The 23,619-nt window shown below is 43.6% G+C and overlaps 2 protein-coding genes across 5 annotated transcripts in view; one reads left to right on the top strand and one right to left on the bottom strand.

Moving 5' to 3' along the window:
- The window catches only part of LOC148014492 (uncharacterized), a 138,294-nt gene that overhangs the window by 16,665 nt on the left and 98,010 nt on the right, over positions 1-23,619 (top strand). For 2 of the 4 annotated variants that reach the window (XM_087666157.1, XM_087666154.1), the window contains exons 2-8: positions 498-726; positions 962-1,100; positions 1,220-1,255; positions 5,815-6,018; positions 6,143-6,207; positions 9,280-9,426; positions 9,554-9,659. In XM_087666157.1, the coding sequence (XP_087522283.1) occupies positions 516-726; positions 962-1,100; positions 1,220-1,255; positions 5,815-6,018; positions 6,143-6,207; positions 9,280-9,426; positions 9,554-9,659 (908 nt within the window). In that variant the 5' untranslated portion in view covers positions 498-515. The remainder of the gene's footprint in view (positions 1-497; positions 727-961; positions 1,101-1,219; positions 1,256-5,814; positions 6,019-6,142; positions 6,208-9,279; positions 9,427-9,553; positions 9,660-23,619) is intronic. The other 2 variants (XM_087666156.1, XM_087666155.1) reach the window with 2 other exon arrangements.
- LOC148014493 (uncharacterized) lies at positions 18,629-19,792 on the bottom strand. Its single transcript, XM_087667406.1, has 2 exons — positions 18,758-19,792; positions 18,629-18,661 (listed from the first exon to the last, which is right to left on the bottom strand). Exons 1-2 carry the CDS (start codon positions 19,790-19,792, stop codon positions 18,629-18,631), a joined length of 1,068 nt encoding a protein of 355 aa, XP_087523532.1.

Genomic DNA, 23,619 nt, shown 5'->3' with positions numbered 1-23,619 from the left:
TGTCAAAGAAAGACACCTGATGTGAGGCCGTCTTAAAGTCTCCTAGTAGGATGACATCTCCCTCCTTCGAAAACTCCCATATGTCCTCATCCAGAGCTACATATGGTGATTGCCCCTCAGGTGGGCTCTAACAAGATGTTATAGGGGGGAAATAGCATATAGTGATTTATAGAGTACACTCCACACCTTGTACACTCATCCACTCATATCTGGCCTGCTCTTCCCCCAAACCACTTGGATCATTTGTTGGAGTTCGTCCTTGAAAAGCATTGCCACTCCTCCAGACTCCTTGCTACTTTGGTCTGTGAATGTCTTTTTTGTGTATGTTGACTCCCATCTGTAACTTGTCACCAGTGGGAGTGTAGCATGTGGTTCTTGATGTGTCTTTGAGAGGCTTGGGTTTGTTTCAAAAAGTAAAACTTACTGTCAATTCACAAGTTTGTGGTTATCTGTATTGTGCTTCCAGTACATCCTTCTCACTTTAACGGGTTTTTCAGCTGCAGAACAGGTTCTTAATGGCGAGTTTGAGAGGGCCACTACCACTAGACAGGCACACTTTCATTAGGTCAAAGACTTTTGGCTTCATGAAGAGGCAGAAAATGTATCTTCATCTACAATATTGGGGGATACCAAATAAAATTTGCAAGCATGCTGAAGGCAATAGAAACTTGATGATTCATAATTTAAGAAGTCCCAAGCCAAAATCCAGAATTTTGGTGTTAGCAGGTTGGTGCTTTTAAACTCTTGTCCTGTCTAGTGCAGCAGGTAATAACCATGTATGGTCTTCTTTTCAGTTGTTGAGTGAAGCATGTAAATGCTTAAAATAACATAGATTTCCTGTTATACACTCACGCAGAGTGAAGCAACATCCATGCACTGATGGTCACACAGATGTGCAGTTATGGATTCCTGCAGCTTCAATATAATTCTTAATCTGCATCTGCTTCACTGGTCAGCGCAGGAACTGGGACTACTGCGGATGGCCAATCCACACAGGATGTCAATACATATCCAAGCATGATCTCATGGAGCAATAGACAAAGTTTGGTTCCATCAGAAACAGACATTGTCACATCAAAAAACCAGCTGCTGAGTTTCACGTATGTTTTCTTTCTGTTTGCCTCTTCTTACAACTTCATTTTATATTTATAAGTGGCAGCCTTCACATGTTCTTAAGTTGCGGCTCTTACTAAACTGTGCTTATGTTTTTGGTTTCCAGGATTGATGGACTTGGCAGTGATGCAGATTTCCAAAGGTGATATTTCTTGTTTTTTGTGATCTGTTAAAAACCAAATCTTAAACATTCAAAGTTCTTTCTAGTACCTAGGTGCTCATATGTGAGGAAGTGCAACACTATGAATCTGATCTCATAGAAGTGTGAGTGAGAACCCTAGGTTTAACGAAGTGCATGACATGTAGGGATCAAACATGGATAACAGAAGAATGCTCAGAGAATGGAATGAAATGAGAATGAGCTAAATGAATGAATGCATGCTACAACACTACCAACTCCAATGTACCGGAAGCCTTGGATCTGAGGCAGAAGCTCGATGCAGAGGCAGAAGAGAAACCCTAACAGGCCAGTGTCCCTTGAAGAGCAGGTTCATGGTACCACGAACAGCTGGATGAGTATGTGGTACTTGGGCATATCCCAGATTGAACAACCAGCCAGTACTTGGGTGTAGGAATGCGTTTGTCTCTGCATTTTAAGGTTTCCAACCAGTGTGCAGCAGCAGGGAGCAGCAAACTGTAGCAGTCTTGAGCTAGATGATGAGGTGGTAGGTTGTGACATCTGTGTTTGACAGCAGCAGCAGGACTAGTGTGGCCTTTTGAGGGGCAAAATGTATCTGCCTGGAGGGAAACGTGGTGTTGCAGGCTACTGCCTTTGTTTGACAGCAACAGCAGGAGCATTTTGGTCTGGATAGCCAAAATGTAGCAGTCTGATGTGTTGTAGAGCAGCAGGGACTGTCGTAGATAGTAGGTTAGGTGAGGATAGCAATGTCAATGATTGCTGAGGCAGTAAACAGCAGTCCCTATCTCTTAATGAGGTTGTGGAGAGCAAGCCGTGTATAGCACCAGGGATGGGCTGAAGTGTGAGGAATGGTCATGAAGGCTGGAGAAGAAAGGTGCCTGGATGATGAGGGCCACGGAAGGAGTGGCCATGTTCCAGGCACCCTATTTATAGAACGTTTTGTGCCATCTCATCTTTTTAATTAATGTTCTAAATTTGCATTTTGAGGCTGTGCAATAGCATAAGAAATTAGCCAGGAGTTATAGGATTAAGGCTGAATCTTTGGTAGCTTAACATCATGTACCAAAATCTTAATTGTACGTTTTTTTTTGCAAATGTAGTCAGTGTCCTTTTTCGTTGTCATTCTTGCATGAACTTGTCTTAAGGTTTTTTGGTTAGAGCATTGGGATGTTAGACATTTGAAACATTTAATCAATAGGTGTTAAAACTCTCTAGCGGAGAATGTTAAGCTATCTCAGATTTTAGCCTGAGGTTAATCTCAAATTATGGGCTAATTTCTTTGGTTCTCATTCAACCCTAAAACAAAATTTAATATAAATAAATATAAATAACTAAAAGACAAAACTTGAGAGTTTTAGTAGGAGAATTGGCTCAGAAAGAAGGGATGGGATTTTCATCCTTCTTCACATCTTCACAAATTGCCATCAGCACTTGTCATCAATATCTCCATCATGACCTTCTGCAGCCAGCCTTCATCAGCACCATCTTTGTTGCTCCACTGTCATCACCTTCTCTCCCCCACAGTCTGGCGATTGATTGCTGTCACCAGTGGTCATCACCACTGCATGTTGGCATCTGTTTGTTGCTGAGTTTCACATGAGGAGCTGCCACCTTTCTCCCATGCACTTGTGTCTGGCGACTCCACCCCCAGGCAACATCTCCCTGTTGCTAGGCAATCTACCAGACAACTTTATTTGCAATCTCTAGCTTTTGCCGGGCAATCTCATTAGTCAAAGGGCTGCTGTGCTTGCGATCTTGTGCCGCAGTGACATCCACACACTTTGGGGATGTTGCATTTGGCAATTTTTGCTGCCATTGGTGCTACTCGGACTGTCTAGATCACATTTGACATCAAGCTTTGGCTGTTTGTTTCAATGTGTTCGAGATTCACCAGAGTACAACACTTTCATCCTTAGCCTCCTCCCACAAGAGAGTGGCTGCTGGACAGCCATCCACTTCTCGAGATGTATCACATACTTGGCATGCTTGGTTTGCTCATTGAGTTTATTCTTGCATTGTCTCATTCTTCGTTTGCATTTTCTTAGTTCATTTACTAGTAGTATTCGTATACTTTGTGTTTCCTTCTCAAACCATAATGTGTCCTTACATGGTATCGGAGCCCATTGCTCTTGTGAGAGTTGCTTGAGCTATTGGGAATCACTTAATAAGTTATGATGTCTCAAGAATATTCTTGCTTGGAGCTTGGGAAAATGGAGCTTGGAGTTTCCCATCTTACCACTCACTCTCCTGAGACTTTGAGGTGGAACTATAATCCCAACTTTGGTTGCACCTCAAGACAACCACAAGTTCAAATTTTAAAAGAAGTTGTGATGTCCTGTAACAGAACCATGCAATTGGCCTTGGGGAACTTGATGGGAAGTAAACCCAAATTGTACACATACCAAAACAGTAAATTTCAGCAACTTGAAAGTACTAGCAATTAGAGATAGGATGCTCTTGCTGAAGATGACGATAGCTATTGGCCCCAAGCTTGGTGCCCCTTTCAGTATTTCTTTGGATTACACAAACAGGGTACAATTTTCTGAATTTCAGCAGTTTGTTGCAATGGAACTGATCTACTAATGCTCATTGACCTTTGTACACTTGTAGTGGGGCTCGAACAAACTCTAGAGCCACTATAGGTTTATTTGTAGACTTCTGCTTGCAAACCGTAAAAATCATATCAGCAATTTCTGACCCATGTCATGGAGCAATGGTGTCCACCAGCATCAAGCTTTATTCCCTTGAACCGCCTCACTAATTCTTTCACAAACAGGGTGGTTTCTTGTGACAAAACTGTCCTGAAATCACCTTCATTGGGTCAGAAGTGCCCAGGAAATGCTGCAATGCTTAGAAGGTTGAGGATTAATGGAGATCTCAGCTCTAGGACTGAAATAATTCAGATCAGCAGAGAAGAGAAGAGAAACAGAAGTAGAACATGCTGCAAATGGAGCTCCACGACTGTATAGTTGACTGATCTAGCTGTTGCCTCAACTCATAAACATGTTACAATTTCAATCTCCATCGCTGGAGCTGACCGAAACTGCATCAAAAATAAATGAACAGCAGGTAAACAGGATATGGCTGCTCAGAGAGAGAGAGAGAGAGAGAGAGAGAGAATTTACGGAAAAAAAAAAAGAGAGAGAGAGAGAGAGTATATTAACGTCTCTAAAAGGCCAATGTGGCCTATGAGACCAAAGCAATACATACATACAATGATGGTGTGTTTCTCATCTGGAACGAGAAAAAGATGAAAAACATGCCTATAAGACTGAAAAAAAAATAAAAATGAAATAGTGTTCTGTAAAAGGGAAACATGTCAGTGATCTGAAAGTGAGAGTAGAGAAAGGAAAACTCTCCATCAATGATATGTCTGTTCTCTAAGGAGGTGTACCTCTGCATGGCTGAGGCGTCTTGGCATCTGTCTCCTGTGGCGCTCAACGATGGCTTTAATTTGTTTGTGGTGTGGATGTCTAGGCCTTCGTCCGGGTGGAGAGAGAGAGAGATGAATTGATATATTAATGTTTGCAAAAAGGCCAAAACGACCTATGAGACCATGAGTTACAATTATCTGTATGATGGTACAACTGTGTGAAAAACAATAAATTGAAATGTAATAAACAGTACAAGAAGACTAAAAGCTATAAGTAAGGAAAACTCTAGCTGGCAAATAAAAGAGTTCTAGCTGATACGATATCATTGGGATGTAGAGGGCTTGGCTGTGGGCAATAATCTCCTGTATCTGTCTGTTGAAAGGTTGTTGACAACTGTTTCAAGGTTTGGGACATCTCAATCGGCCCAACTGGACCACTTGATCAATCAATACCCCCCATGTATGTGTAGATAACTGAGGTTGTGGCTGTGCTGAGACCTCCTGGGTCTCTCCCACAAAGAAATCTGTAAGCTGCCTCTGGGTGGGACCTCAATGTCTTGGAGCTGCTGTACTCGAGGAGCGAGTCCCGAAGCCATTGTATCTCCAGAGAGAGAGAGAGAGAGAGAGAGAGAGAGCTGCAGTGACATAGAACTCTTCCAAATGCATTTGAGGTCCATGTTGGGCTGCCTGGGCATTCACAAATCATAACTGTCTGCCTAAACTTCCTAACTTAAATTAATAAGTGGCTGCCTAAACTTTGGCCCCCAACTTTCATTTAACAAAAGACTAACCTTAAAATCTTGCAATTTCAAGGGTTTTGGACTCGTTGAACATTCATTGGTCGTGCATTTGTGCCATAAGGTTTAGATTGTGCCCATTGGATGCAGCATGCCCAATGCCCATGTTCATCTCTGGTAGTGCAATGGTACCACACTCAGAGCTATGGGTACTTGAATTAAGTTTCTAATAAAAATATTTTGTAGAGTTAATAAAAAATGTTGATTCTGTCACATTCTCATGGTAGGAAGGGGGAGGTGAAGAGAAGTTGCTCATTGTCAGCCTTTATTTGAGCTTTAACTGTTAAACATCATGAAGCTTAACGAACAGAGCTGAAATTCTATAGGTTTGATGTATAGAATGTAGGAACTGTGGCACATAGATCTCTAACATTACACGTAGAGCTTCACAGGCTGCAGGCTCAACTGAAGGAGATTAATGGTGTTATGGATATATGGCTTAGTCCTCTCATGGAAGGGGGAATACGTGGAGGATTTGTTACTGCAAATTTACAAGTAGATGAGAGAATACCAGCTCTTTTGCTGGTCAAGGAGATTCAAAACTTGGATTCAGAGTTGCTCGTTCTGCCATACAAATGTAATAGCTGGGTATGGAGGTAAATTTTTCCTCTGAACTGCATCTGTATATTATTTATATGAAATGTTTTTGCTTATTGATGGCATGTGCATCTTTGAACATATGTTACTTTGAGCTTGTATTTTTGACTCTGGTTATTGCAGAGGCCACAAGATAAACTTTGGTGTGGCAGGATGTGGAAAGCCTGTAATTCTTGTTCATGGTTTTGGTAAGAGTTTCTCCATTTATTCAGAAATATGAAATTTACTATCATGCACTATAGTCAACACTGCATAAGTCCAGGCAAGCCAGTGTAAAAACTGTCCGTCTATCCCCAATGCCCATTAACTTGTTTTTTATTTCAAAATATCTTGCAAATCTCTTCTTTTGATGGACAAGCTTTCCAGCCTTGCATGTGAGCAAGAAAAGGATAGATCCTACTTACCATCCTTGCATGCATGGAAGACAAGGGTAGATTTTATCTCATAACTGCAGTGAACAAAGTTTGCACTGCCATGCGGATGACTAAATCTCTAACATTTCCTTCATCTCTGTGTGTGTATATGTTTTTGTGATTCTCTTTCGTTGCGCACTCTCACATTCACATCATGGCACTCTGATGCATGCCCTATGAATTGGGGATTTTTGGATCATTTGCCTACCACGTGCAATATATAGGAAATGTGAATGCATCTAAAGACTTTGGTTGGTTGACACCCCCTATCAATCCCAAAAGAGGTGCCTTAAGAGGAGTGAGATAGACATGCTTCACTGTGTACAAGATTTAAATGCACGACAAATATAAACACAATGGGATTTCGAGTAAGGACAATGAAGTGGCAATTTGCTCAATGATGATGGCGAATGGCAGCTGAGATGGGAGCAAAACGCAGTCCACCCCAGACATAGAAGACAAAAATAGAAGCACCTATAATCCAAGAATTGCACCTGAAAGGAAATGTGTATATAAGAATGATAGAAAAGGTGATAGCCGATGGTGCCCAAAGCTTGAGGTCAAGGGAGAAATCACTAGCTCCATAGCCACATTGGAAGAATGCTAAGGCGTGCCCAATTTTGGGCCTTGCGAGAGAGGACTATCGCCATCGCCATGCTAGAAAAGATGCAAAGGCACATCCACCAAGTCATTGCTGAAACTCAAAGGTTCTAGCCTAGGTAGAACCCACAGATCTTGGGTGTTGATGTTAGAAGAGAGGAAGGACGAAGACCACAGCCTTGGCCAAGGTGTGCAAATGGCTTCGGCATGGAGGGAGTGAACCACAGTCCTCTGGTGAGGACTGATGAGAATAGTTCGTGATCCCCTCTAAAAGTGGCGGAAGAATGCCCCCCTCCAAACTCCCTTTGAATCCCCCTTTGAAGGAGATGAGAAATCTAGAAACTCATGAATCAAGGCCTTTGGTATGTCAAATCAACAAGGAATTACCGCTAGTTGTGCCAAGTAAGGTTCTTAGATTGAGATGGAGCAAAAGTCTGATTGCTCCCAGAGGTGTCCCTTTGAAATTGAGTAGAAGAGGGTTGGGAGGGAGGGATATCATGGATCTTATCAACAAGAGGTAGAGGGCACTGGACAACTGCCTCCCTCCTCTTTTGTTTTTCTTTCTCTCTCTCTCTCTCTCTCTCTCTTTGTCTCTATGGAGCAGATTGTGGAGCCAAAGGAGTCCAACAGCCTTTGTCTCTCAATGGAGGGGACTACAAAGCCAAAGGAGTCCAATAGCCTTGTCTCTTGATGGAGCAGACTTCGGGAAATATGGTATCCAACAACTACTTTCTCTTGGTGGAGCAGATTGCAAAGCTGAGGGTTGTGGAAACTATTGGATCTGAAGATAGCCGGGGTAATCTCCATAGCTTGTTGCGACGATCTCTAGGAGGGCAAATTTTCTTGTGAGGTCTTAGCACCTCCTCTTGCTTGCAAGGGCTTAGTGCGCATTGTATGTGTCTTATTGCCTCGAGCATAGAAATCTGATAGCCAATCATTCTCCGATGCAAAATGATCTTTGTAACCCAATGGTGAGGAGGCTATCGGAATGATCCTTGCTGCCCAGAATTGTGAGATGGCACAAGGAGTGCCTTGGGGTAGATGTACATACTCTGAAGGCTGCTATCAAGATCACTGCTGGGCAGTCAACTGAAGGAGAAAATGCAAAGATGGCAGCAGTTCAGTACCTTCAAATAGTAAAATGCAAGCTGCTGAATGTAGATGACTGCTGGAGAAGATGACAGGTAAGCTGGGTGGCTGTCTGGGAGGAACGGCAGCATGAAACACAGGTCTGACAGTCCCTGAAGACCTCCTGGACAGCAAACACAGGTCTGTTAATGATATGAAATAGCATATGCAGCAGGGCGACCTGTTTGCTGAGTGTACTGGGCAGCTGGAAGCTGGAAAGTTCTCAGAAGATGCTGGGTGGCAGCAATAAATCAGTTAATGCAAGCTTGGTGATGGTCACATGCAGCTGAGGATGCTCTGGAGCAGGTCATGGCAGGCTGGGTAGCCTTTGGCAGTTCCTGGAGAACCCAAATGCAGCATTGGCAGTACTGAAGAGGGTGCCAGCTGGTTGGAGAAGGATCTAGGGGATTTTGGAGCATTTGCCTACCATGTGCAATAAATGCCAATAATACACATAAAGCCTTTTTTGGGGCTGTCAGTGGAGACCAAAATTAGGAATTACTACACTACAATCAAATGTTAATGCAGCTAATGACTTGGTTGCTCAACATGTGGAACCTAACCTTCATGGACATTCTCCTTTCAATATGACAATTGGATACTATCTCCTATGCATATGGCCTTTTCACCAGATAACCTCAGCCAATTCCCCTCAGTTTTGCAGCAGCAACCATAGCAAAGGCGAAGTGGTGGTAGCATTGAGGTGGGGTAGAGGTGGTTGAATTGGGAGCCCCGGGGGGGGCGGATTTTGTGCACAGGAAGCTCAGGAGGCTAGCAGAATTATCTAGTATATTGATCCCATTGAAATCACTATACCTCAGGCTAGTTGTGCACATCTCCTGTGGGGAATAAGGTTGCTTTGTTTCTTTCAACTTATCCAGTCTTTGTCTTTGAGACTTTATTATTTTAATGGACATGTAACTAGTTTTTCTTTTCAATTAAATAAAAAGAGGAGCAGGTTACGTGCTGAATAAATGAACAGCATAAAAGCAACACTGGAATATTTAAAGCACCAGGATTTCAAATAGGCTCTAAGCTGGCCTAGATTATTTTGTTGTTTTGGTAAGTCCTCAGTGACTTTGGAACTATGGAGATGCCTAATGGTTCCTTTTTTATCAGGTGGGAATGCTGGCCATTTTGCAAGATTAATTCCTCATCTTTCAGAGAATCACAGAGTGTATGCCATTGATCTTTTAGGTTTTGGGGCCTCAGATAAACCTCAAGATGCAAATTATGGCCCTGATCTGTGGGCAGAGCTTCTATGTGGTATGTCTGAGTGCTGACTATTTGTTTGGTTATACAAGCATAGGTCCTATGGCATTGAAGTTTTTCTCTATTGCTTCAGTCACAGGTCATGTGAGTTTGTTGTATTGCTTATGTGATGTTGTCACAGATTTCACAAAGGAGTTTGCAGAGGAAGGGGCAGTGCTGATTGGAAATTCAATTGGTTCTCTCACTTCTCTAACGGCAGCGGCAGTAGGTGGGGAGAATTTATTTCGGTATGTGAAACTGCACTTTGGAGATAATAACACCCTTGTGTCTTGGATTGTTTGTTACTTTACCTTGATTCCTCTGCTAGTTAAGAAACTTGAAGAATAAGCTTCCATCTTTGATCAGCCAGTTGCATTCAAGCTCTTCAACTTTCATATTCCCTTTTAAAGAGCTGTCTTTTGCATGTAATGCCAGTATTTTAATTGTATTTTTACAATTGAGTACTGGAGATACATTCATCTCCCATGTTGCCTTTTGTCTGGCATGGTTCAATTTCATAAGATCATTTGTCTTGATGGTGTCATATCTTCTAGTGTATGCTGCTCATGGGCCCTACCGCATGTGGTACTCATGGGCCATTTGAGATGTGAGATCGGAGATGGAAGCTCTCAGTTGAGAGCACACAATAGACAAGTACAACCCTTAGACCTTAGGGTTGTTAAGGTGCATTCACATCTGAAAAGTGTTAAGTATGGTAAGTGACCGAACTATGTAACATCAGTACGCAAAATAGAAAATAATGTAATTGGGGGAAAAAACCTCTTGTAAGGAGAGTAAAAAGTGCCCCAGTGTCCTATTGTGGATCACCAACACTTCTTTGTGAGCGTTGGTGTGAGTCATACCCAACAAACCCCCCTGGAGTGTAAAGTGTTCAGCATACGAGGATCATCCACCATAGGAGATCAAATTTAAAGCATTACGGAATACTTCAAATTTGTCACGTGGAAAAGCTTTGGTGAAGATGTCTACCACATTGCTTGTGGTAGGATAGTAGACAAGGCTGATATCTCTTGCATGTAGCCTCTTTTTGACAAAGTGATAGTGAATCTCTATGTGTTTTGTGCGTGCATGAAACACACTGGGTTCCGTGCCACTGCAATGGCACTCTGATTGTTAGTAAACAAAGGAGTAGGCTCCGTGATAAATACATTAAGATCAGCCAACAAACGTCTCAGCCATCTGCATTCAATTGTAGTATTAAAAGCTGCCTTGTATTCAGCTTCACAAGATGATGTGGCAACAGTGGATTGTTTCTTGCTAAGCCAAGAGATGCAAGATGAGCCAAGAAAGAAATAGTTTCCACTCGTAAAATGACGTGAATCAAAATCACCAGCCTAATCTGAATCATAGTAAGTATGCAATTGTAGTGGTCCTCCCTTGATATATAGCAATCCAAGAGTCCTAGTACCTTGCAAGTAACGAAAAACATGCTTCATAGCTTGCCAATGGGACATGCATGGGTTGTGCATATATCTGCTTAGGGCTGAAATTGCAAACTGAATATTTGGCCTGGTATTGTATAAATCAATGAGACATCCAACTGCTGGAGTACATGTATGAATGTCAAATAGATCACTGTCATCATGCAAAGATAGCTGGAGTCCATTTTCCATCGGTGTGGTAAGTTGCTTGCAATCTTGAAAGCCAAACCTCTCAAGGAGTTTACCAATATACTTGGACTATGATAGTCTAATGCCTCTAGCATCATGGATAAACTGAATGCCTAAATAGTAATGCAAAGGTCCTAAATTTGATATTTCACAAGTTTGCTGCAAATTTTTCTTGAATGCTGAAATTTGATTAGCATGTGTCCTTGTGAGCAAAAGATCATCTACGTAAAGACAAATGACTAGCAAGGATCCCCTCTCTTTGCATACGTAAAGTGTAGACTCTGATGGGCTGTTAATGAACCCTTGGTTGAGTAAAAAGGCATCAATTTTCGCATAGCAAGCTTGTGGAGCTTGCTTTAAACCATACAAAGCCTTTTTCAGCTCGCATACCAAGTGTTCGGATCCCTCAATTGGAAAACCAATGGGCTGTTGCACATACACTTCTTCTTGAAGTTCCCCATGTAAAAATGCTGTTTTAGTATTAAGATGGTGCACAATCGAACCATAATGGGCAGCCAGAGCAACCATACACCGAATGGTAGTCATATGGGATGTAGGAGGAAATGTCTCCTCATAATCAATGCCCTTCTTTTGTGCATAGCCTTTTGCCACAAGTTTTTCTTTGTACTTGCCAATGGATTGATCCGCTTTTCTTTTCTACTTATAGACCCAATGAATACCAATGGCTTTCTTTCCAACAAGCAATGTCACTAAATCCCATGTTTGATTCTTCATGATAGAATCGAATTCAGCTTGCATTGCTACCATCCAATGCACACTCTATTGTGCATCCTCAAAACAATCAGACTCCTCATCATCAAGTGTATGTGCTTCCATAACAACCGCCATTGGATTGATTCGCTTTTCTTTTCTACTTATAGACCCAGTGAGTACCAATGGCTTTCTTTCCAACAAGCAATGTCACTAAATTCCATGTTTGATTCTTCATGATAGAATCAAATTTAGCTTGCATTGCTACCATCCAATGCACATTCTATTGTACATCCTCAAAACAATCAGGCTCCTCATTATCAAGTGTGTGTGCTTCCATAACAACCTCTATTGTTAGTCGTACTAATACAATGGAGATTGTTATGGAAGCACACACACTTGATCGTGCTAATACATTGCATTGCTTAATGGAGCAGCTGGCTGATCATTTTGTTCATTTATTGAAACTCCAGCTATATCACCAAAAGAAATGGGCAGCAACCTTTCAAACACATCATTTGCAGCTTGATATGTGTCAAAACTACCAAGAGATAATTCTGATTTTTCATCAAAAATCACATCTCTACCAATAAAGACTTTCTTGGAAATAGGGTTATACAATCTATATCCTTTGCTCTCATTGTTGTACCCTCAAAATGCATTTGACAGCCTTGTTGTCCAACTTCTTTCTTAGTACTTTGGGAATATGAGCATATGCAAGACAGACAAAAGTATGAAAGTGGCCAACTAATGGTTTTTGGTTGTTCCAAGCCTCAAAAGGTGTGACATTTTTCAGTGCCTTGGTAGGGCACCTGTTCAAAACGTGACAAGCACACATAATTGCTTCCATCCAAAAGCCATGTGGCAGATTCTTAGCTTTTAGCATACCCAATGACTTCGTTTGCATAGGTCCATATACATCCGAATGCACAATCTTTAACCTGGTTGTTGCCTTAAAAGCAACATCACAAGAAAAAGAGAATCAATGCATTTTTCCCAAAATGCATCCCTCACAAATATACTCAGGAGGTCTCTTCAAGAGAGGAAAACCATCTAACATCTATGTATGTTGCATAAGCATTAAACCGCCATAGTTAACATGCCCCATGCAAGTATACCATAACTCTGCTTGTGACATAGCAAGAGTAATAGTAGATGCCAAATAGACTGACTGATCAATCGAATAAGTATCTTACTCATAGAGTCCATGACATAATGTGCCAGTCAATAACAAAGTCAAGAATTCCTTATCCCTAACAATGCATTTGTCATCATTAAATGTGGCTTGCATACCACACTTTGCTAAAGAAGAAATGGACAACGAATTATTCATTATCCTTAGCACGTATAATGCATCTTGTAAACCGATAGTAGAGCCATCAATGGCTTTCAGGAAAATCTCCCCAATACCACCAACAGGGTAAGATGCATTGTTGGCACATTGCATAGATTCGCCAACATGAGTTGTAATAACAAAGGGAAAAAAATCATTGCGAGATGTGATGTGCTTAGAAACACCATTGTCAAAAAGCCAAGTGCTAGTATACTCGGTAGAATTGAATGCTCTATTAGCCCAAGAAGAATCATAACTGCAAGTGTAAAAACAATAGTCACGATAAACAACGAAAGACACAGACTTTGTAGTAGTAGAAGGTGCATCGGAAATAGACATCCCTGACTCCTTCTTCTTCTCCTTTGCAATGTGCTTCTTACATTCTATGATGTAGTGACTTGCCTTCTTACAATAATCGCACTTGCCCTTCTTGGCTTGCGTGCCTCCTTGCTTCTTGTTGCTCTGTGAAGTACCTAAACTTCCAGAACTCTGCGGAGCATTTTGAGATTGGTTGCCCTTGCCCTTCTATCTTGCCATAAAAGCTGTTAGGAGATTAGCCAGCTCATGGTTGAGTTTGAACTTGTGGTTCAGTAGGTTGGCATTAGAGATTATTTAGGCATTTTATTTGCCATTGTTTATTGTGGATTGGCATTATTTGCAGCCAATTGGCCAGCATTTAATGCTGGCCAACCAGTCATATTTTAGGCATTTATTTTGGCCTATTTATTGTCAGCCTCCCTCCTCCACATTCATTCATCACTTGACAGTTTCTGGGGAGAGGGAGCAGGTGCTAGTGCCTCCACAGTCGGTGACTCACATTGCTTCTGTAGTGTCTCATGTTTGGTATATGGATTTCATTTCCCGAGCATACATCTGAGATCTCATCTGTATTGTGTTTTCTCTTTCTTTTCTTTTATCTTGTGTTCAACAGTTTATTTCAGCACATATTTATGCTTCCATTGCTGCACCACTTTTAACATGGTATTAGATTTCAGGATTTGTGTTTCTGCTGTTTTTTCTTATTGATTTCAAGCTTGTTTTCACCCTTGTTGATTTGACGGCTGCCGCTCCAACCAGGCTTCCTGTTTTGCTTGCGTTTTTTGCTGACATCAGCATGTGTACAGCCTGTGCATCTGTTTGGGAAAAGCCCCAAATTCTGTGGCCTGATTTGCACAGATTTTGAAACTGTGCCTTTGGTGTGTAAACATTTGCCAAGGCAAGTGGTAATGGAGGGATTAGAGAAAATTTGATTTGTTTTGAAAAAAAAAAAAAGAAGGAACTAACGGGGGGGGGGGGGAGGTTTGTTAACCCCCGTCATGTCACATCTGACTGACGCTTGCCCGCCGGAACTGCCCGCCTGTTGTGTCACGTCTGACTGTTACGCGAACCGCCCGCAGAAGGTCACCTGCATGTCGCGTCTTTTAGTCGTTGCCACAATCTTGAAAGCGTGCAAAGTCTTGGCTCTGATACCAGTTGTTGGACTGGAAGGCCACAGCTTAGAGAGTTTGAGTTCGAACAGGAGCGTATGAGTGTGACGGTTGGAGAGAGAGTGAGCAGAGTGAAAGTACGAGAAGATAAGAGTGTACCAACAATGTGTTGGTGCACAAAGAATAAAATGTATTTATACTTAGGGTACGTAAAGGGTGCGTTCACATGTACTGTACTATATACATGGAGGTTACCAGGCATTTATATCCCAACAGCAGGCGCTTGTCACCATCACTTTATTCTTTATTCTTTTAGTGACAAATGAATAAAGGGAAGACTGGTCACACATTGTGACTGTTGGAGTTCCCACATTTGAGTCTCTCTCTCTCTTGCTCTTGCTCTTCCGTGCAAGCTTCGATCCTTCTCACCTTTTTGGCAACAATTTTGTTATGTACGATGTACGTCATGTACCTGCATTGATATGCAATCTCATGTCCGCTGGACAGCTTGATGATGCAGGATATCATGTATCTTTTGGAGACTCTGCATGTAAGATTACTCGTAGCAAGCTTGTGCTTGCGAGAGTTGCCAAGGCTGGCAACCTCTCATACTTGGCCTCAATGGGCGAAAGAGCCATACACTTCTGCACCTTGGACATCCAAGAGACAGCACGTCCTACATGCGGAAGCACTCAAGGACTTTATGAATGTACTCTCTCTGTGATAAGTAGAGGAGTCCCTGATGCCTATTGCGTCTAATGCGCATACCAAGTATGTAAGAGGCCTTTCCCAGATCCTTTATCTCAAAGCTCTTCTTGAGCTGAGCCTTAAGAGTATCTAGCTCATCATGAGCTTTTCTTGCTAATAGCATGTTGTTCACATAGAGTACCAAAATAAGCAAAGATCTATCATGGGCTTTCTTCGTGTACAAGTATGGGTCGATAGCACTACGATTGTAGCCCTGTGGATGCATAAAAGCATTGAACTTATGGTACCATTTCCTAGGTGCTTGCTTCAAGCCATAAAGACTTTTTAACTTACACACTAGATGCTCCCTGCCAGGCTCTGCAAAGCCCTTAGGCTCCTCCATGTAAATCTCATCATGAAAGTCCCCATGTCAGAAAGCCGTCTTGATATCCATTTGGTACAATTCCAAGTCAAGCTGTGCAACCAAAGCCAAGACTAAGCGCAGGGTGGTTATCTTAACCACAGGAGAGAAGATCTCATTAAAGTCAACACCATACTTCTACTTAAAACCCTTTGCTACCAATCTAGCTTTGTATGCCGGCTTGGGGTGTCCAGGGGTACTTTTCAGCTTGTACACCCACTTGCATGTGGCAGATCTTTCTTGCCCCAACAGGCAAGGAAACCGAATCCCAAGTCATATTCTTATGCAAGGAGTCTATCTCAGATTGCATAGCCCTCTCCCAAGAGTGAGTGTTACCCGTGCGCATAGCCTCATCATAGGTGAGAGTCTCTCCTGCATGTGTAACCAAGACATAGTGCATGGAGGGCTCGAATCTGTTAGGTGGGCGTCTATCTCTAGTAGAATGCTGCAATGTAGGCTTTTCTGCCTGTTCAACATTCTGTCCAACACCCTGGCCATGAGCATCTGCTGCTATTGCAAGCTGTCTAGTTGGCTGTACGGGAGCTGATGGCTCCTCTTGAAATATAACCCTGCGTATCTCTACTATCTTCTCAGGCTGCCTATGCATCTTGTCTTCATGGAAGACTACATCATGGCTGTAGATGACTTTCTGTGCTTGCGGATCCCATAGACGATAACCCATCTCTCCTGCATTTCCATAGTCAAGGAATATGCATTTAACACTCTTAGGATCTAGCTTGTTATGCTTGTCCTTGGGCACATGGTAAAATGCCTCACATCCAAAGATACGTAAATGGGCATAAGAGGGAGGCTTTCTTGTCCATACCTCCTGTGCAACCAGGAAATCAGTGGCACTACGGGGTGATCTATTAATGATATGCATGGCAGTCGTAACTGCCTCAGCTCAAAAGTGTTGGGGTAGGCCTGCATGGCTAAGCATACTGCGAACACTTTCCTGGATGGTCCTATTTATCTGCTCAGCCATATCATTCTGGGGAGGGCTGTAAGGGGCGGTCAATTGACGCTTAATACCCCTCTCATCACATAATTGCTCAAAAGCACGTGAGACATACTCACCCCCATTATCTGTCCTAAGGCATTTCAGCCAATGCCCAGAATGGTTTTCTGCCAAAGCAAGCCATCTTTGAAAAATTGCCAATACATCAGACTTCTGCTTTATGGGATAAGCCCATACCTTACGTGAAAAATCATCTATGAAAGTAACAAAATACTTCGCACCACCTATAGACTGACAGGGCATGGGCCCACAGACATCAGAATGAACCAAAGCCAAGGGGTCACTCATGCGTGACATACCAGACTTCTTATGTGTAGATACAAGAATCAAAATGAGAATAGTCAAGGGGCGGTAAGTATTGCAAACCAGAAAGCATTTTCATTCCTTTAACAGACATATGCCCCAAACGAGCGTACAAAAGAGATGCATGAGGTAAAGACCCCACAGACAAAACATGATCAACTGTAGATCTAGAAACAACTAGGTTGGAAAACCTCCGATGTGTAGATGTGGATTCTCCCAAAGTTTGGCTATTTGCTTATAGGAGACAAAAACTTTGGTAAGTTTTGAGTTTTGGGGCTGTTTTAAAGAGGTAATTATGTTCTAATTGAGAATTCAACTTGTTTAGCTGATAATTGATATTTTTTAGCTTAACACCCTCTCTTAGGCCTAGAGCTAGAACCTAGGAGGGATTGCAAACATAGCTCAGCCCATAATACCTTGAGGTATCCCATCCTAAAGCAGCTAGGGCATCAATCCAAGGGTGCATGATGGCTGCCCAAGGACCTACCAAGATTATAAAGGCAATGGTTATCTTACCTCGGGAGCACAAATGGCCTTCAAAGACGCCAAGGCATTGGACAAAGGGTGCTCGTCGGTTTTGGCCTGCCAAGACTTGCAAAGGTATTGGTGACGAGAAAAAGTATAGAAGTATATACCATATGTTGCCATACTACCATATCACATGAGCTAGCGCGAACATTGTGGATCCAAGTTGACCACTCTGTGATGAAGGAAATAGGGGGAAGTATGCATAGGTGCATGGAGATTTTCATCCTTGGATGAGTACTCGCCAGAAGACGAATTTTTTCCTCATTCAAAGCGCTCTGTTTACAAAAACTCAATGCCAATGCATAGGGTGATGCAAGTATAGTTGTCAGGTAGGAAAGGTACGATATGGTACGGTGCGATAAAATACAGTACTAATTGGTACCTTATGATTTTATAAGGTACAGTACGATATTAGTACGAAAAAAAAATTAAGATGATTTTTTAAATAACAAAAACCATAAATAATTAAATGATAGATCATAAAATACATGTTTAAAGTGGAAATAGCCATTTCATTACAGAATAAGATGAATACATGAGGGTGACCATCGCGGTCGCATGGGCTATGCAAAACATGCGATACAACTACAGTCTAGTATATATGATACATAAAAAAAGAGAGACCTATGTGACATGTCATATGAATGATGAATCATGAGGCACCACTATCATCATCATCATCATCAGAACCATTTGAGTGCTCATCAAGAGAGTTTGAAGATGACTCCTCAGCATCCGATGATGAGACAGACTCATACTCATCCTCACTGATGAGGTTACCATCATCATCAAATGATGGCTCCTTAGGTGGCGGCTGTGTAGGCAAGGGGGGGATGTTATCATGAGGCATAGGATGTGAGCTACTAGAGCCCCGCCTTACATATGTCTGCAAGCTACTCGAACCACCCCTCCTCGATGATGGAGGGCGTCGAATGACCATGCCCCTGCTACCACCTACTCGAACTCCTCGCCCATGAGCACGTTGACTGCGAGTGTCACGAGTATCTGTTGCTATAAGCTCTCTATAGAGCTCTGCAAAAATCATCTCCTCCTCCTCGTCCACCTCCTTATGTACACTCGGATGAGTGTCGCCCGTCAACTTGAATGTATCAACATTCACCTACACAATTATCAATGCAGTGATGCACGTAAGAGTGATCATGATTCATTGTAAATACTAAATGCTAAAGTCTAAATTGTAAAGTATAAAGTTTAAACTTCAAAGTTCAAAGTTTAAAAGTTAAAACAACAAATTTTAAATGTTATGGTTAAGTGTTTAAACTTTACCTGCTTCGGACTACCCATGCTCATCATAGCCCTCATCATGCGTAAGTTAGTGCGGCAATAGACTAGCCGCTCTAACTGTCGTGTGCTAAGCCGATTGCGAATCTTTGTGTGAATGAGAGAATAGGCACTCCAGTTTCTCTCACATGCACCCGAAGAGCAATCCTGGGCAAGGACCCTTATGGCTAAGGGCTGAAGGGTCTCCAGTGCGTATCCAAAGTTTTGCCACCAAAATAAAGGCTTCACAAGTGATTCTCTCCTCCAACAAGTGGGAGAAGCAAAAGCCACATGCCCTCTCTGATCTGTATAGCATCCTAGCTCCTCTAGCATTGCATTGTGGTCCTCAATAGGGACCACACGAGTCAAATAAGCAAGCTGGTCTGAACGGAACTCTCTATCATCCATGACCGCCGGTGACTTGTAGGCTGGATGTACCAATGCGACAAAACCATGGATGGGCTTATGCATCCACACCCATCTCCTATCTGCTATCTCTAAAACATGTGCACGTTGTGTCTCTGTGATCAGTGTACAAGTACATGCCTCTACCAATGCCGCTCTAAAGAAGTGAACGAGGAGGCCCATGGTGGACCCCTCGCAATCACTCATACGTAACACCCTATAAAAGGAAGTCACGACAATGACAACGGCACGGACTTTTTGCGAAAAATGCTCATTAAGGCACAAGCGTTGCATGGCTTTTGCCTCCTCTGTCTCATTCTCATCCCACTCATTCCATAGAGTGGACACCACTGTTTGGCGCAAGGTAGACCGCACCTCATAAAGGCGCTCCAGCAATAACCACATGTAAGCAAAGCGAGTTGAAGAAGGCTTCTTCAACTCAATTGTGCTATGCTCACGATACATTGCAAGCACCTTTACCTTTACCGTGAAGAATGTGACAATTGATGTAGCTTTGCGGACCACCCTCTTCACCCACTTGAGCTTCCCAATGTTCTCCATGAGCAAGTCCAAACAATGACTTGCACATGGAGTCCACACAATGGTAGGGAACTCGGCCTCAAGCAAACGGCCCATGCGCCGACAATTCGATGCATTGTCGATAACAACTTGCACTACATTTGAGGGGCCCACCTACAATCACAATTTACAAACTACAAGTTATGTATAAATCAAATTTCAATTATGAATCATGAATGATGATATTATGATTTATCATTATGAAAGAAAGTGAAACAAATTTAAAACGTAAATTGCAATGTATACCTCAATGATAGCTTGTTGAATGTGGCAGTAGATGAATGTGACACCAGTCGATCCTTCACATGGACCCACATTGGCAATGGCTTTTACCATCTTCTTCCATTGCTCTTGCTTTAGGACATTGAATGCAAGATTGCACTCAATCACCGTGTGCGCAATTTCAATGTCCGCAAGTCGTTGCCTTTCTCTAAGAAAGGCAACCGATCCACGCACATGACCGGGTGCTTGAGAGAGAGACGATTGTCTCTCCAGCATCGCATGAGCCTCCACTCTTTGTCTTTTACCGGAGCCGGATGCGGATGTGGAGCCCCCACCACCAATGGTAGAGGCCTCTTCCGCATCGGTTGAAGATACACCCACATTGGATGCTTCCTCGTTAGTAGGCATAGGAGTTGGTGCCGATAAGCCACTTCCCCCTCCTCTTGTGGATCCCCCTCTCATCTTGGCAAGAATCTTCTCCACAATGTTTGGAGGGATCTCCTTGCATGGAGCAACTTGCCCCCTGGTCTTGGAAAGATGTTGGAGAAGCTGAGTTGCACCACTTGTATAGCGCTTTCCGCAATACTTGCATGTCCAATGGTGGGAGTTGGACTTCTTTGTGTCCCTCTCCACATGGATTGCATGCAAATTGAAGGCCTCGTGCTTCTCACGAGTCATGGTGCCGATGACGAATAAAGAGGCCCGAGAGAGAGAGAGAGAGAGCGAGAGAGAGCGAGAGAGAGAGAGAGAGAGAGAGAGAGAGAGAGAGAGAGAGAGAGAGAGAGAGAGAGAGAGAGAGAGAGAGAGAGAGAGAGAGAGAGAGAGAGAGAGAGAGAGAGAGAGAGAGAGAGAACGTGTCACCTGTGCCCCGTCGCCATCGCCTGTTGCCCTGTCATCGTCGCCTGGTCGTCGTCGCCGGCAGCCGCCCTCTTGCCGTCGCCCGCAAGCCCGTTGCCTGCACCTGGAGGCCCGTCGGCTGCATCCCCCGCCCTGCTGTTGCCTGCGTGAACTGCGGGCTCTACGCCTGGTTGTCGCCCGTGCGCCCTGTGCGTCAGGGTTCCTGCAGTCGCCTGATCCCTGTCCTGCGCCGCCGACTGTCCAGCCCTGTCGTCAGACCTGGGCCCTGTCAACCGTCGCCTCATCCCTGCCCTACTCCGTCGACTGTCCAGCCTTGCCGTCGTCTGCCAGCCCTGTGTTTTGCCTCCTGCACCTGCACTGTTGGGGTTGTGGCCTGCCACATGCGTTATTGGGACAGGCCACGACTGAGGCCGACAGGTAACACACAAGTTCCATCGGTTGTGCTTGCGGAATACGCCCCTGGACAGCGCCTCTGTACAGGGGGGGGAGAGAGAGAGAGAGAGAGAGAGAGAGAGAGAGAGAGAGAGAGAGAGAGAGAGAGAGAGAGACGGCACCAATTTATTTCTTGCCCCATCGCTAAGAAAGTTTGGTTCTTTTTGTCGGCTGTTTGGCAAGGGGTGGTTGGTTTCACCCTGTGCCCCTTTGATTGGGTTTTTGGGCAGCCCAAATACCCCACTCCGGCACAGCCACATATAAAGCTCATGTATCAATTTCTTCGATATTGGGGATGTTGGCATAACTGGACCATTCGGAATGCCTTTCTTTTTGATTCCGCCTATAATGTTCAGCGGCATATTGCGAGGCTTAAGGGCCTCTTGTATTGGCAGTTAGATCTTCTCCAGCATTCTGACATGCTCTCTAGGGAGGACTTACGTCCCTGGCATGTGGCAATTTCCTCCGCGTCTTTGCCATGACTTTGGAACTTGTAGTACTTGGAACCTCTTCACATGATGGCTCAGATTGTCATCATGTATCTTGTAATCAAGTAATCTTGTAATTTTTTCGTAATTAATACAATTACCTTTTACGGAGAGAGAGAGAGAGAGAGAGAGAGAGAGAGAGAGAGAGAGAGAGAGAGAGGGGGGGGGGGGGGAGAGCGGCCTGTGTTCGTTTTCTACCACCTGTGAGCTCCTGGCTCTGCATCTGACCTGCACAAGCGGTGATTCAATATGGCTGGTCTGGATATGGCTTTTATCGACCAAATGGTGGTAGCCCTTGGTCCGGATTCTGATACAGAGGAACCAGAGGATATGGTTCCTTGCAGAGAGGAGATGCCCCTTGGTCCTGATTTCTAGCCTGCGGGCAAACACACCAAGTATACGTCGGAAGCGACAATGGATCATCAAGAACGTTCATATGCTTAGGTTGCCTTGGATTCTGTGGATTCTCAGGATGTTGACTGGGAGCATTTGCTGGAATTTGCCAACACTCTGCTTGGCGATTATGTCCAACATAATCGTGAAGCTTTTTCTGACTCTGGAACTGAAGATGTGCTGGAAGCCACGGTGGACCCGAAAAATGTCTTGCGATCATTTTCGGTGTTTTATGACCGTGCGCTTATACTCTTTTTCACTGGTAGAATCCCAGTGCTTTCCCATATTCGCCAATGGCTGCACAATCTACTACAAGGGGAGTGTGTTGAGGAGATTTTTGTTGGGCCCCGAGGCTTCTATGAGGTGTTGTTGAAATCTGAGAAGCACCGTGTTGATCTCCTATCTAAACTGCCATTGTTCTTTGATCGCCGTTTGGTCCATGTTGTGCCATGGCGCCCAATGGCAGATTTTCAGCGCCTGCTTCAACGGGAATGCCCTGTGTGGGTTGAAGTGGAAAATTGTCCGGCTATCTATTGGCCGCTGTTAAAGGATGCTATGGCCGTTGTGGGCACTGTTCTGGTCCCCCCGAGCCTGCGGGCCATGAATCGTAACCGTTTATGTATGTTATGGGACACTGCTAAGAAAAGGCGGCTTGGTTATGCCTTAATTGCTCTGGCATGCATCTTTTGCACTTTCATTTGAAATGGGGCAACTTTGCAGGACATTGCTTTTCATGTGGGAAATTGGAGCATTTTATGGCCAAATGCCCAGAGAAGCAACAGACTTCAGATGCTGAGCATGTTGTGCTGCCCATGGAAGATATGGTGTGTGATGCTCCGTCGTAGGATGCCACCCAGCCACCTAAAGTTTTGGATAAAGGTAAACAACCTGTGTTGGGTTCGGGTTTGGATTCCCACGGCAATGACTGGGTGGATGTAGGTGCAAAGAAAGGTAAAAGGTTTGATGTTGGCCTGGCGGATTCTGGGCCTAATGCTTCACAAGATTCCATGCGCACTTATATGCACCGAAAAGAGATGCTGTCTTTAGAGCATCCTGCTCATCCTATGGTTTCTTCTGCACCTCGTAATCAATCTACTAGGAAAGTATATTCGGACGGTCCAAAGGGCCCACCTGCTAAGTTGGCTTTTGATACTAGAGGTAATGTGATTACCCCATGGGATCGTCGTTATCCTCGCTCCACCCCCAAGACAATGGAGATTTCGTCTACCTCTAAAGCTGGCCGTCAGAACTCTTTTGCCGTGTTAGCTGATTTTTTGGATGAGGGAGTCCTTGACATTCTAGCAGAAAAGGTTAAATCGAAGCAAGCTGTGCCTCGGTCCTGATCTTTCTTTTGAATACACATGAAGATAGCCACGTGGAATGTGCGAGGCATTTGTTCTCACCATAAGCAACATGCCATGTGGACTGTATTGCATGAGAATCAATAGGATGTCTTGTGTGCTGTTGAGTACAAGAGTCACGGTGAAGTAG

The sequence above is a fragment of the Lygodium microphyllum genome, chromosome 25 (assembly GCF_053477565.2).
Source record: "Lygodium microphyllum isolate KBCC chromosome 25, Lygodium_microphyllum_v1.1.10, whole genome shotgun sequence".
Taxonomy (NCBI): Eukaryota; Viridiplantae; Streptophyta; class Polypodiopsida; order Schizaeales; family Lygodiaceae; genus Lygodium; species Lygodium microphyllum.
This window is presented reverse-complemented; position numbering and strand designations above follow the sequence as displayed.

Excerpts from the sequence above, each read along its gene's own strand:
- LOC148014493 (XM_087667406.1), bottom strand. The coding sequence starts at position 19,792 with ATGGGCCGTTTGCTTGAGGCCGAGTTCCCTACCATTGTGTGGACTCCA. Across the intron at positions 18,662-18,757 it reads GCATGGGTAGTCCGAAGCAG|ACTTTAGCATTTAGTATTTA; the intron begins GTAAAGTTTAAA and ends TTTACAATTTAG.